Source organism: Heterodontus francisci, chromosome 18 (genome assembly GCF_036365525.1).
Source record: "Heterodontus francisci isolate sHetFra1 chromosome 18, sHetFra1.hap1, whole genome shotgun sequence".
Classification (NCBI taxonomy): Eukaryota; Metazoa; Chordata; class Chondrichthyes; order Heterodontiformes; family Heterodontidae; genus Heterodontus; species Heterodontus francisci.
This window is the reverse complement of record NC_090388.1, coordinates 6,010,350-6,023,772: the sequence shown is the minus strand read 5'-3', so window position 1 is coordinate 6,023,772 and position 13,423 is coordinate 6,010,350. Positions and strand designations below refer to the sequence as shown.

The window sequence follows — 13,423 nt, the reverse complement described above, 5'->3', positions numbered from 1 at the left end:
AATAACATCCATAGACACTCCCCTGTCCACTACCTTAGTCACCTCTATCAATGTGATAACTCTCAGGGCCCTTCAGTCCTTGTCCCATACCTAGGAACGAGATTGAAGTTTCTATAAATAGTAACTTCTCACAGAAGAACCTAAAAGATGATGCTGCCACCACCCCACCACCCTTAAAAAGCCTTCACTTGTTTTACTGCTGAAAGTTGCAACCAGAGACAAGTGCAGTGATGTACGTATGGTATGTATAGTGACAAATGGTAAAATCATGGCAGAACAGTTTCATCTCTACAAGTTGTTTATTTTTGTTAAGCAAATAATGGGGTATTTTGGTGGTGGTGGTGGGGCAGACCTCCCAGAATTCAAATTCCCAAACTTTAACACAAGTCACTGAACAGGATAACTGGCAAGTCAACGGTTTTATATCATGACAAAACATTTACAGAATGAATTCAGAAACCACTTTTTTTTTGAAAAAATATTTAAGAATTTCTTGTCCCATGTTAAACTGACCACTCATAAAAGTTTAAATACAAAGACCAAGAAAAGAATCATACACACCCACTTTTATTTTGAAGTTTAAGCTAGATTGAGTAAACTAAGCTCATAAACCTTGAAAGCTTTCCTCAACCAAAAGCATAAATTCATGTCCAAGAACACACCTCCACTTGAAGAAAGGAATATTTTATTAGTGTTCCATAAATCAAAGTTAATGGAAACAACTAAAAGACAACTTCCCTTTCCTGATGCAATAAACCTCAACCCTTTCTGTTAAGAGGCCAAACAGTTCAGTTAATCCATTGCAAAGAAATCCCACATAAATACAAGTGAATGCAAAAAAACACAACAGGAGTAAATGGAGAACACTGGAATAAGTGATTATTGTACAATATATATTCTAAGACCTCTGGGATGGCGGGAATCTTAGCTGTGGCTGTCGCATCGCAGTCTCTCAAAGCAGATAAAAAAATGAACCAACCAATTGCTTTCACTGTCTACACTTCAAGGCTTCAACCAACCTGAAAGAGAAAGAAAAGTGCCAATTTAATCTATTAGAAATCTTATATCTCCACACACTTCCTGCAATCAATCATTCTCCCATTTGTAACTTCCCACATCCACATCTATAATGGAAACTGCGTATGTAAACTTGTCATGCTGTAATGCAACTCCCGCTTGGGGAGGATGACTGTAGTCCTACCGCTGGCAGAAGGGTGCAATGACATGTTTACATCGTCTCTATCAAAAATATGGACATGGGAATTTATGATGCAAATATTAAAAAAGGACAGAACCAATAAATGAGGAAATTCACTTGTGTCTCTATACTGTTAACTTAAAAGCCAGCACAAAACTTCCGTAAGCCATAAGCTGCTGGGGAAGACAGACAACCATATCACTACATGAAAAAAAATCATTTTTGGAATACAGGCTTCGCTGGCAAAGCTGGTATTTATTGTCCATCCCAAAAGACCCTTGAGGTGGCAGTACTGGACTGCCTTCTCGAACCCCTGCAGTTCATGCAGTGAAGGCGTTCCGCTGTGCTGTTTGGTAGGGAGTTCCAAGATTTTGACCCAGTTGAACTGAACGTAGTACTCTAATGGGGTCTAAACAGAGTTTTATTTATTATTGAGGATAAATATTGGCCAAGAGACCAGAAGTGACAGACGTTCTGCACATAATGCTACAAAATCTTTTACATCTACCTGACAGGTAAGCGAAGCCTAGGTTTAACATTTCATCTGAAAGGCGGCACCTCCGACACTGCAGCTCTCCCTCAGTATTGACACTGGGTGCGCCAGCCAGTATTATGAGCTCAAATCCTGCAGTGCAGCTTGAACCCATGACCTTCTGACTCAAGAGCCACGAGTGCTACCCACTGAGCAAGTGTCACTGAAAGGTTTCCCTGTGTATTGCTGGATCAATTCAATTACCAATCCATTGCCTCGTCAAGTCCAAAGCCTTTGGTTGCAGAGGTCTTGAATATCTGCCACTTTCGATCCTTCATAGCTGGCAAACCAAGTGCATTGGCGACTTCTGTGGGAGTCATAGCCTGATCCATATCCTGCTTATTTGCAAAAACAACTAGAACAGCCTTCTTCAGCTCCTCCTCCTGCAAGCAAACAGATCACCTTTAATCAACTACCTCGTATAATGGCTGTGGGTAGAAACTAAAAAAGTCAGATTTCATGCAGAGGGAAACATAGCAGACTCGAAAAAAAAAAGCTATTTCAGTGCGGAGATTCCGAAACAAGGCCAAGTTAGTCCTGACCATGTTCAGGGAATACTGATCCTTCCCAGTGTTATTGATGACAGCTATTCATCAAACCAGGACCGGTGCTTCCAATCCTGCAGATTGCTTGAAGAGAACAATGCATTCCTAATAGTTCTATAACCCAAAGACACTCCTGCTAAAGAACCCACACAAGAAAGTGTTGGGGGTGGGGGGAGGGGGTACTGTGGGCAGAGAGAGGAGAGTGCAAAGAGAGAAGAAAGGAAAAAAAAAGTGTTAACCCTTGGGGACAGGTCTCTTTGGTGCAAGACCATGGTTCAGTTGAACTGTCAGACCCATGAATTATCTGAGATTCTGATTCTAAAGCTTGTGTTGCCAGATTCAACAGATCACATCATTTTAAAAAAGCTCCAAAAATCATATCTGACCTCCAGAATTTTGAATTTAGTCGATTAGATTAACTCAACAGGATGTTGGTGGAACGCAGATGAAAACAAGATAGCAATTAGTCAGGGTGAGGTTAAAGAGCGGCAGATAAAGAAACCCCAATTTCTGAGTAGACTTCAAGTTCAAGGAATTGCTTAAAAGAATCATTAAACACCAGTCTGAAATACATTGAATAATAAATTGGTGTATTCAAAAAAAACTCTGACCAATCTTTAGAAGAGCAAAAGATTCTTAAAGCATTAAATAGGGTTAGGAATTTCTTAAGTGGGACTGTTTGCCAAAGATGTACCTACAATTCATACAGTCTTTAAGACTTCAGGACATTCCAAAGCATTTTAAGGCCACTGCCAAGTACTTTTTTAAAAAAAAAAGTGTAGTTACCGTCATAATATAGGAAGTGGGCCAGCCAATTTGTACATAGCAAGCTCCCACAAACAGCAATGTGTTAATGACCAGATAATCTGTTTTGGTGATGCTGGTTGAGAGATAAATATTGGCCAGGACAGTAGGGGAGAACTCCCTACTCTTCTCTGAATAGTAACATTGGATATTTTACATCCACCGAAGGATGACAGATGGGGCTTCGGTTTAACATCTCATCAGAAAAACAGCACCTCTGACAATGCAGCACTCCCTCAGTACTGGCACACAGAGTCAACTTGGATTCTGTGCTCAAGTCTCAAATGGGACTTGAATCCACAACCTTCTTAGTCAGAGATGGGCACTTTCCACCTAGCCACAGCTCTGTTTTTGGAGTTATAAAAAGTTACAATTAAAAGTTTCCTGCCTGGTACACGTTTGTGGAAGGCCAGAAAACGTCTGATGCTTCGACTATGTGACATTTCACACTTTAGTATTTATAAAGTGAGGCCCAAACTTTGCCTCTCAAATTGATCCTTATTTACAAGAAAAAAAAAGGAACCACAATGTATCATTCAAAGTGATTTCAGTAGCTATGCTGGCTTCCCAGTCCACACTAAAGCCTAGCTCTGGTATAAAATTAAAACCCGACCACAGCCAACCCGAACTGCGAGTGAGGCAGGCCCCAGAGGGTAGCAACGGAGGAGCCTCATCCCTTGCACTTGTCCAACAGGTTCAAGGTTCATGCAGCTTGTGTGGATGAGAGCAGGGACTGCAGGGAGAGTGAGCAAACTGACCACAGCACCATGGTGCAGGGGGCCATTCTAGTAGAGGGAGTAAAAATGAATGTTGTTGTAGTGGTAGGTATATAGTTAGGAGGATAAATACTGTTCTCTACAGCCGAGAAGGTGAGTCCTGAAGGCTGTGCTGCCTGCCAGGGTTAAAGGACATCTTCTCGGGGCTGGAGAACAACTTGGGAGCAGGAGGGGAAGGATCCAGTTGTTGCAGTTCATGTGGGTACCAACAACATAGGTAGGACTAAGATAGAGGTTCTGATGAAGGAATATGAGCAGCTAGGGGCTATATTAAAAAGTAGAACCGCAAAGGCAATAATCTCTGGGTTATTGCCTGAGCCACAAGCAAATTGGCATAGGGTAAATAAGATCAGGGAATAGAATGCATGGTTCAAAGATTGGTGTGGGAGAAATGGGTTTTTATTCATAGGGTACTGGCACCAGTACTAAGAGGGAGCTGTGCCGTTGGATGCCGAAGACTCGGAGGGCGGAGTTCCAGACCTGGTTAAAAAAAAACTGAAAAAAAGTGACGTCACAGGAAATCTGAGACCTGATTGGCTGGTAGGGAATTTGTACTGAATTTTAAAATAAAACATTGATAAAAATTGATTAAAACCCTAATTAACTAATTAATAAGTAGAGTAACTAAACCAGAGGGAGGAGATTACTGTATTTAGTTAGCATTTAATATTTATAGTAGAAATCTAGCACTAGGGACCATATAGTTAATTGTAACATAATTTAGTAAGGATTTAATAAGTATTTATTTATTTTAAATTAATTTATTAATTAGTGCTAGAAATGTCAGTCAGAGGGGTGAAGTGCTTCACCTGTGAGATGTGGGAGGTCCGTGACGCTTCCAGCGGTCCGGACGACTACATCTGCAGGAAGTGTACCCAGTTGCAGCTCCTCACAGACCACATGGATCGGTTGGAGCGGCAACTGGATGCACTTAGGAGCATGCAGGTGGCAGAAAGTGTCATAGACAGGAGTTTTAGAGAAGTGGTTACACCCAAGGTGCAGGCAGATAGATGGGTGACCGCTAGACGGGGCAGGCAGTCAGTGCAGGAATCCCCTGTGGATATCCCCGTCTCCAACAAGTATACCATTTTGGATACTGTTGGGGGGGATGGCCTATCAGGGGAAAACAACAGCAGCAGACAGAGCATTGGCACCACGGCTGGCACTGTTGTTCAGCAGGGAGGGACAAAGCGCAGAAGAGCAATAGTTATCGGGGACTCTATAGTCAGGGGCACAGATAGGTGCTTCTGTGGACGTGAAAGAGACTCCAGGATGGTATGTTGCCTCCCTGGTGCCAGGGTCAAGGATGTCTCTGAACGGACAGGGGGCATTCTGAAAGGGGAGGGTGAAAAGCCAGAGGTTGTGGTACACATCGGTACCAACGACATAGGCAGGAAGAGTGACGAGGTCCTGCAGGGGGAGTTTAGAGAGTTAGGTAGAAAGTTAAAAGACAGGACCTCTAGGGTTGTAATCTGTTTGAGGGTAAATCAACATCTGACATGCGGGAGTCTTTCAAACGTCAGTTCATTAGAATCCAGGACCAGCATGTTCCCGTGAGGAAGAAGGATAAGTTTGGCAAGTTTCGGGAACCTTGGATAACACGGGATATTGTGAGCCTAGTCAAAAAGAAAAAAGGAAGCATTCGCAAAGGCTGGAAGGCTGGGAACAGACGAAGCCCTTGAGGAATATAAAGACATCAGGAAGGAACATAAGCAAGGAGTCAGGAGGGCTAAAAGGGGTCATGAAAGGTCATTGGCAAACAGGATTAAGAAAAACCCCAAGGCTTTTTATATGTATATAAATAGCAAGAGGGTAGCCAGGGAAAGGGTTGGCCCACTCAAGGACAGAGGAGGGAATCTATGTGTGGAGCCAGAGGAAATGGGCAAGGTACTAAATGAGCACTTTGCATCAGTATTCACCAAACAGAAGGACTTGGTGGATGAAGAGTCTAGGGAAGGGAGTGTAGATAGTCTCGGTCATGTTATCAAAAAGGAGGTGGTGTTGGGCATCTTGCAAAACATCAAGGTAGATAAGTCCCCAGGGCCTGATGGGATCTACCCCAGAATACTGAGGGAGGCAAGGGAAGAAATTGCTGGGGCCTTGACAGAAATCTTTGCATCCTCATTGGCTACAGATGAGGTCCCAGAGGACTGGAGAATAGCCAATGTTGTTCCTTTATTTAAGAAGGGTAGCAAGGATAATCCAGGAAATTATAGGCCAGTGAGATTTATGTCAGTGGTAGGGAAATTATTAGAGAGGATTCTTCGGGACAGGATTAATCCCATTTGGAAACAAACGACCTTATTAGCGAGAGGCAGCATGGTTTTGTGAAGGGGAGGTCGTGGCTCACTAACTTGATTGAGTTTTTTGAGGAAGTGACGAAGATGATTGATGAAGGAAGGGCAGTGGATATTGTCTATTTGGACTTCAGTAAAGCCTTTGACAAGTCACTCATGGCAGACTGGACTAATTATACTAATCAACTTGGCAAAGGTAGCCTGGATGAGGAGTTCATAGAGCGTATTTGGGACAGTTTCGTAGAACACCACATACTGGAACCAACCCAGGAACAGGCCATTTTAGACCTGGTAATGTGTAATGAGACAGGATTAATAAATGACCTCATAGTAAAGGCTACTCTAGGCAAGGCATGATGAATTTCACATTCAGTTTGAGGGTGAGAAGTTTGGGTCTGAAACTAGTGTCTTAAACTTAAATAAAAGGCAATTACAAAGGTTTTTTTGTTTAGTTTTTAGTTTAGAAATACAGCACTGAAACAGGCCCTTCGGCCCACCGAGTCTGTGCTGACCATCAACCACCCATTTATACTAATCCTACACCAATTCCATATTCCTACCACATCCCCACCTGTCCCTATATTTCCCTACCACCTACCTATATTAGGGGCAATTGCTAATTGCCAATTTACCTATCAACCTGCAAGTCTTTGGCACGTGGGAGGAAACCGGAGCACCCGGAGAAAACCCACGCAGACACAGGGAGAACTTGCAAACTCCACACAGGCAGTACCCAGAATTGAACCCGGGTCGCTGGAGCTGTGAGGCTGCGGTGCTAACCACTGCGCCACTGTGCCGCCATCTGAAGACAAAATTGACTAAAGTGGACTGGGAAAATAAACTAAAAGGCATGACGATAGAGAAGCAGTGGCAGACATTTAAGGAGATATTTCATAACTCTCAACTAAGATACATTCCACTGAGAAAGAAAAACTGAGAAGGATCCACCATCTGTGGCTCATTAAGGAAGTTAAGGATGGTATCAAATTGAAAGAAAAAAAGATGTACAATGCTGCAAAGATTAGTGGTAGGCGAGAAGGTTGGGAAAGTTTCAGAAACCAGCAGAGAACTACAAAAAAAAGAGAAATTAGAGTAAGAGAATAAACTAGCAAGAGATATAAAAAGACAATAAAATATTCTACAAACATATAAAAAGGAAGAGAGTAGTTTAAGTAAGTGTTGATCCCTTAGAGGATGAGATTGGGGAATTAATAATAGGAAACAAGGAAATGGCAGCGACTTTGAACAAATATTTTGTATCTGTCTTCACAATAGAATAGCAGAAATTCAGGAGGCAAAAGGGAGGAAGGAAAGAGAAAAAGTACTAAGAAAACTAATGGGACTAAAGGCTGTCAAGTCCCCTGGATCTGATAGCCTGCACCCTAGGGTCTTAAAAGTGGCTGCAGAGATACGGATACATTGGTTGTAATCTTCCAAAATTCTCTAGGTTCTGGAAAGGTCCCAGCGGATTGGAAAACCACACCTCTATTCAAGAAAGGAGGGAAGACAGAAAGCAGGAAACTATAGGCCAGTTAGCCTAATACGTCATTGGGAAAATGCCAGAATCTATTATTAAAGGAAGCAGAGCAGGACATTTAGAAAATCATAATGCAATCATGCAGTCAACATGATTTTATGAAAGGGAAATAGTGTTTGACAAATTTATTAGAGTTCTTTGAGGATGTAACAAGCTGGATAGATAAAGGGGAACCAACAGATGTAGTGTATTTGGATTTCCAAAAGGCATTTGATAAGGTGCCACACAAGAGCTCAGAGCATCGGGGGTAATATATCAACATGGGTAGAGGATTGGCTTTTTAAAAAAATGCTTTCATGGGATGTGGGAGTCACTAGCAAGGCATTTGTTACCCATCCCCAATTGCCCTTGACACTTGAGTGGCTAGCTATGCCAATTCAGAGGGCAGTTAAGAGTCAACCAATGTTGTGGGTCTGGAGTCATATGTAGGCCAGACCAGGTTAGGACAGTAAATTTCCTTCCCTAAAAGAACAGTAATGAACCAAATAGGTTTTTACGACAATCGATGATCGTTTCTTAGCATCATTACTGAGAATAGCTTTCAATTCCAGATTATCTTTTAAATTCCACCAGCTGTCATATTCATTCCACCAGCTACTAACTAGTGTTGGGATAAATGGGGCATTTTCAGGCAGGCAAACTATAACTAGTGGAGTGCCACAGGGATCGGTGCTGGGGCCTCAACTATTTACAATCTATATTAATGACTTGGATGAAGGGACCAAGTGTATTGTAGCCAAATTTGCTGACGATAAAGATAGGTAGGATAACAAGTTGAGGACGAAAAATGTCTGCAAAGAAATATAGATAGGTTAAGTGAGTGGGCAAAAATTTGGCAAATGGAGTATTATGTGGGAAAATGTTAGGTTGTCCACTGTAGCAGCAAGAACAGAAAAGCAGATTATTTGTATGGAGAGAGACTGCAGAACGCTGCAGTTCAGAGGGTTCTGGATGTCCTTGTACATGAATCACAAGAAGTTAGCAAGTATCAGGAAGACAAATGGAATGCTGGCATTTATTGCATGAGTGATGGAGTATAAAAGTAAGGAAGTCTTGCTGCAACTGCACAAGGCACTGGAGAGACTGCACCTAGAGTACGGTGTACAGTTTTGGACTCCTTACTTGAGGGATTTATTTGCATTGGAAATAGGCTGATTCCTGGGATGAGGAGATTGTCTTATGAGGAAAGGTTGAGCAGGTTGGGCTTATACGCATTGGAGTTCAGAAGAATGAGAGATAATCTTATTGAAACGCAAGATTCGGAGGGGGCTTGACAGGGTAGATGCTGAGAGGATATTTCCCTTTGTGGGGAATCTATAACTAGGGGGCACAGTTATAAATTAAAGGGGTCTCCCATTTAAGATGGAGAAGAGGAGGAATTTCTTCTCTCAGCTGTTAATCTTTGGAATTCTCCATCCCCAGACAGCAGTGGAGACAGGGCCATTGAAAATATGCAAAGTTGAGTTAGACAGATTTTTGATCTACAAGGGAGTCAAGGGTTATGGGGGCAGGCAAGAAAGTGGAATTAAAGCCATTATCAGATCAGCCATGATCTTATTCAATGTAGAGCAGACGAGGGGCCAAATGGCCCACTCCTGCTCCTATTTCTTATGCCTTGACACACAAACTTCACTTCTGAGATCAGAAAAAAAGCTGGTTATAGTGCACCTAATGCTTTGGCGTGATGCACAAAACAGCACAGTACAAGCAACAAACTCAGGAGTGTAACTCCAGTATGAGACTGTTCAGCCAATTAATAAGGGCCTTGGGATGTTTTACCGTGTTGAGGACGCTATATAAATCCAAGTTGTTAATTATGAATAGGGGGATATTGGTAGGAAAGTGTATAAATTACTTTTCTTTAAATCAATCTACAGTAACAAATGTTTATCTTGCTGGCTTATTTTGAGTGGACCTGGCAAAAAAACCCACAACTGGCAGAATTCTATTTGCACTTTGGCCAGTGAGCTCACAACTCAACGAATGTTTACACCCAAATAAAACATGAAGAAACACTCCAAACGTGAACAATCTGCTATAAATAGGACAAAGTCAGAGTTACAGAAAGCAGTTCCTCAAACTAAGGGTTTTGGACCTTCAACAGAAGATTAGATTACAATGACTTAAACCTTCTGGCGCGTGACTTTCCCCCTTTTCCTTCAGATGTAAACTCATCGGAGATGTGGTTCCAGAGCAACACCTCACTTGAGTGGCTAATTTTCACGTAGTGTCTCAGTTAAGCCCAGTCCTACCCTCAGTAGTTCTGTTCAAACAGGAGCCACTGGCCAGTGATCCAGGAGTGGACAGTTTGATAAAGTCCCCACATGCCTTAAATTTAAAATTCTCATCCTTGCTTTCAAATCCTTCTGTAACCTCACCCCTCCCCATCTTTGCGACCTCCTCTCGCCCTCTGAGAACTCTGCATTCCTCCAATTCTTGCACCCCTTTCACTTATTGGTGTCTTCAGCCATCGGGGCACCACTCTGGAGTTCCCCTCAAGTTTTCTCCATCTCTCCTTCCTCAAAATCCACCACTTTCAACACGCCTATAGGCGCCAATCCAAGTATCAGTGTTTAAAGACTAGTGAATCTTATGTGGCAACCCTCACTGATCCACAGCACTATTATGATTGGAATACTACACTAAATAACATCTTATTCTGCTTCTACAGCAGAGCTACACTTGGCAAGGCCTGTCCCTTTAAGCTCACAAAAAGTAACTGTCAAGTCCCCATGTTAATTATGATTGGGAAATAAATTTTAGACATTGTCTGGTGATTGAAAATTTCAGCAAACTTCCCTCATTAACAGCAATTATCCCTCAGGAAATTACTCAGAGGGGAGATAGAATGAAAAAAGATATAGCACAGGAAGAGCCATTTGTCCCACAGTGCCCATCATAACTCTTTGGTAGAGCTAGCCACTTGTCAGTTTGTTGAGAAATATCCTCGTCTCTCTTTAGGAAGGATGTAAAAGGCCTTTGAGCACTTTCTCTGCTCCAAGGAGGACATCCCAGCTTCTCCACATAACTGACGTTCCTCAGCTCTGGTACCATTCTACTTAATGGCACCCTCTTAAGGCCTTTACATCCATCCTAAAGGAAGAGTAGAATTTTTTGGATCTGGAATGTGCTGCTTGAATGGGCGGCAGAAGCAGTTTCAATAGTAACTTTCAAAAGGGAATTAAATAATTACTTGAAAGGGAACAAATGCAGGCCTATGGAGAATGAGAAAGTTTCAATAGCTCTACCAAAGGGCTGGCACGGATGCGATGGGCTGAATAGCCTCTTTCTGCACATCATTCAAGTGCTTTCCTTTCCCTATTGCAATTCTGAAGTGTGGTTAAAAAAATAACTTTACATATTGAGGTCTATTGCAGTTATGAATGGTAATCTGCCATCACATTGCCCACAGGTGAAATATTTTCTATAGTTTTTACAGTGGGTTTGATATTAACAGTCCCAAATGGAGGGCAAGGAGTCTTTTTAGCACAGGTCAATGCAGATGTTATTTTAATATATGTAGTGCTTTACATAATGCAAAACCTATCTGGGTTCATTTGAAGGACAGGTATGCTCAATAAATGAACACACTGTTTAAATTCTGCAGAAGTTGAATACCATTTTTAAAAAAAACTTTTAAAGTGTAGCTGAAGATATAACTGATAGCAAGAATTAATCTCACAATTATCGAAGGACCCCAAAGCTCCTTGGTAAACACATCATGTTAAGGATATAATGCTTGCATTTATACAGCATGTTAGAATATCTCAAAATGCTGAACCTAAGAATTATTCAGCACTCCCTCCATAGTTATGATGGCAATTATGCCAAGCTGAGGAGGGACTGGCCTTAGGTTCACATTCTTGTGATCACCATGCTGAAAATACACAAGCTGGTCAGTCAGTATCTGCAAAAGCCTGACATAACCCATCAGTAACATTAACTTCTTCCCATTATAGATGTCAATGGACTTGCATTGTTTTTTGACCATTATAATTTTCTTCACTGGTGACACTGCACCTGTGCCCTCCAGTAACATATGTTCATCCATGCTACTTCTACAAATTCATCTTTTACAGTGGATAATTACCATTCACTAACCATGAAATAATTTAGAGATATGAGTCTTCAGAACATTTTTTCCCCTTACCTCCAACATGGCAACAAGCTCTGACTTTGAGATTCCCATTCTGTCTTTGTCACAACTGTCTACTACATAGATGACTGCATCAGTGTTGGAGTAATAACAACGCCAGTAAGGCCTGAAAGAAATAATTTACAAACATACTGAAGTGAAATATCAGTTTTCTAATACAATGGAGTTCTATTACTGTGCAGGTCTGAATGAATTGCTTGCATTCATAGAATATGCAAATATAATAAACACTGCACCTAGGAGACAAGGTGGTGAAAGGAGAAACAGGGTAAAAAGGAGCGTGACCAAAAGAACACGAGTGAGATAGGAAAAAAAAATAGAAAAGAAAAAACAAACTTGTATTTATATAGCACCTTTCACAACCTCAGGACATCCCAAAGTGCTTTAAAGCCAATGAAGAACTTTTGAAGCGCACCTACTGTTATAATGCAAGAAACACATTAGCCAAATTGCACAGGATCCCACAAACAGCAAAGCGATAACCAAATGATCTGTTTTATAGATGTTGTTTGAGGGATAAATATTGTTAAGACTGAAAAGGAAGAGGAAGCAGTGAGGGAGAAAGGAATAGCAAAGTGAGTGTGGAGAAAGGTCGGGGGGGGGGGGGGGGGTGGGGGGGGCAGTGAGGGTGGTTGAAAGAGGAATCTCCATTTCCTGAGAAATTATTGTTGGGTGGAGAATCTTATTGGAGACAAGTTAAACATGCAACTTAATTTTAAAAACTCAGTATTTTCATTATGCCTAAAAACTCATTCAGCAAAAGGTGAGGAGCCACTTGGTGGCCTGAGTGTAGAATTGCAAGCAGATTCAAACCAGGCTTTACAAAGGGAACTTGTGGAGTCAGAGGCTTGTGTGACTGAAAAAGTGACAAAGCACTGAGCTCTATACATGGAGAAACTCCATTAGAGCACCACCTACAGGTGTCACAGGCTTGACACATACAACAGGGCATCAGAGTTGTACATCATAGAAACAGGCCCTTCGGCCCACCGGTGTGGAAATAATTAAAATGGAAATCTTCACTGGGAATGCTGACAGGGAACAGAATATACTGATTTTAATATGTAGGTGCGTACATATCCAGTACTAACGATACTCAGAATTAAACATGTACTGAACTCTGGGATCTTGACCCAAAATGGCAAATATTTACTCTCACGTGTTCTAACATAGTACACAAAGTTTAGAGCGAAGGTTTCTTGAATAACCAGAGACATTTTTGCCCCAATTGGAAGTATACCCATTTTTCTGTCCCCTCACAAAAAAAGCTCTCATTATGTTCCACATTTCACAGGATTTTTGTTTAAGTACACTTGACAGAGAATAACAGATATTGACTGTACGAGGTGCACTATCAAGCAAGTTTTACTCACACCCAACAGCACATATTTTGTCGAGAGATTTTCTATTTCTGAGCTCGTGAGATTTACAATGGTGCCTGGAATCTTCTTAGAGATGTCTGAAACTGACAAGTAGCCAGAGATGTTAAGCAAGCATCCCGACCACTGGGCAAGCAGCTTATTGGATCATGTACTGAAGCCGAACACTCAGATCTCTAGAACTAGTTGCCTGTTGAAG

General features: G+C 41.7%; 1 protein-coding gene across 1 annotated transcript in view; it reads right to left on the bottom strand.

The window, feature by feature from the left end:
* Positions 1-280: 280 nt before the first annotated feature.
* Positions 281-13,423, bottom strand: part of arl1 (ADP-ribosylation factor-like 1) — a 41,816-nt gene continuing 28,673 nt past the window's right edge. Inside the window, exons 4-6 of the mRNA XM_068050165.1 lie at positions 11,840-11,951; positions 1,935-2,113; positions 281-1,019 (exon numbers count right to left, since the gene is read on the bottom strand). Coding sequence (XP_067906266.1) covers positions 989-1,019; positions 1,935-2,113; positions 11,840-11,951 — 322 coding nt within the window. The 3' untranslated portion in view covers positions 281-988. The remainder of the gene's footprint in view (positions 1,020-1,934; positions 2,114-11,839; positions 11,952-13,423) is intronic.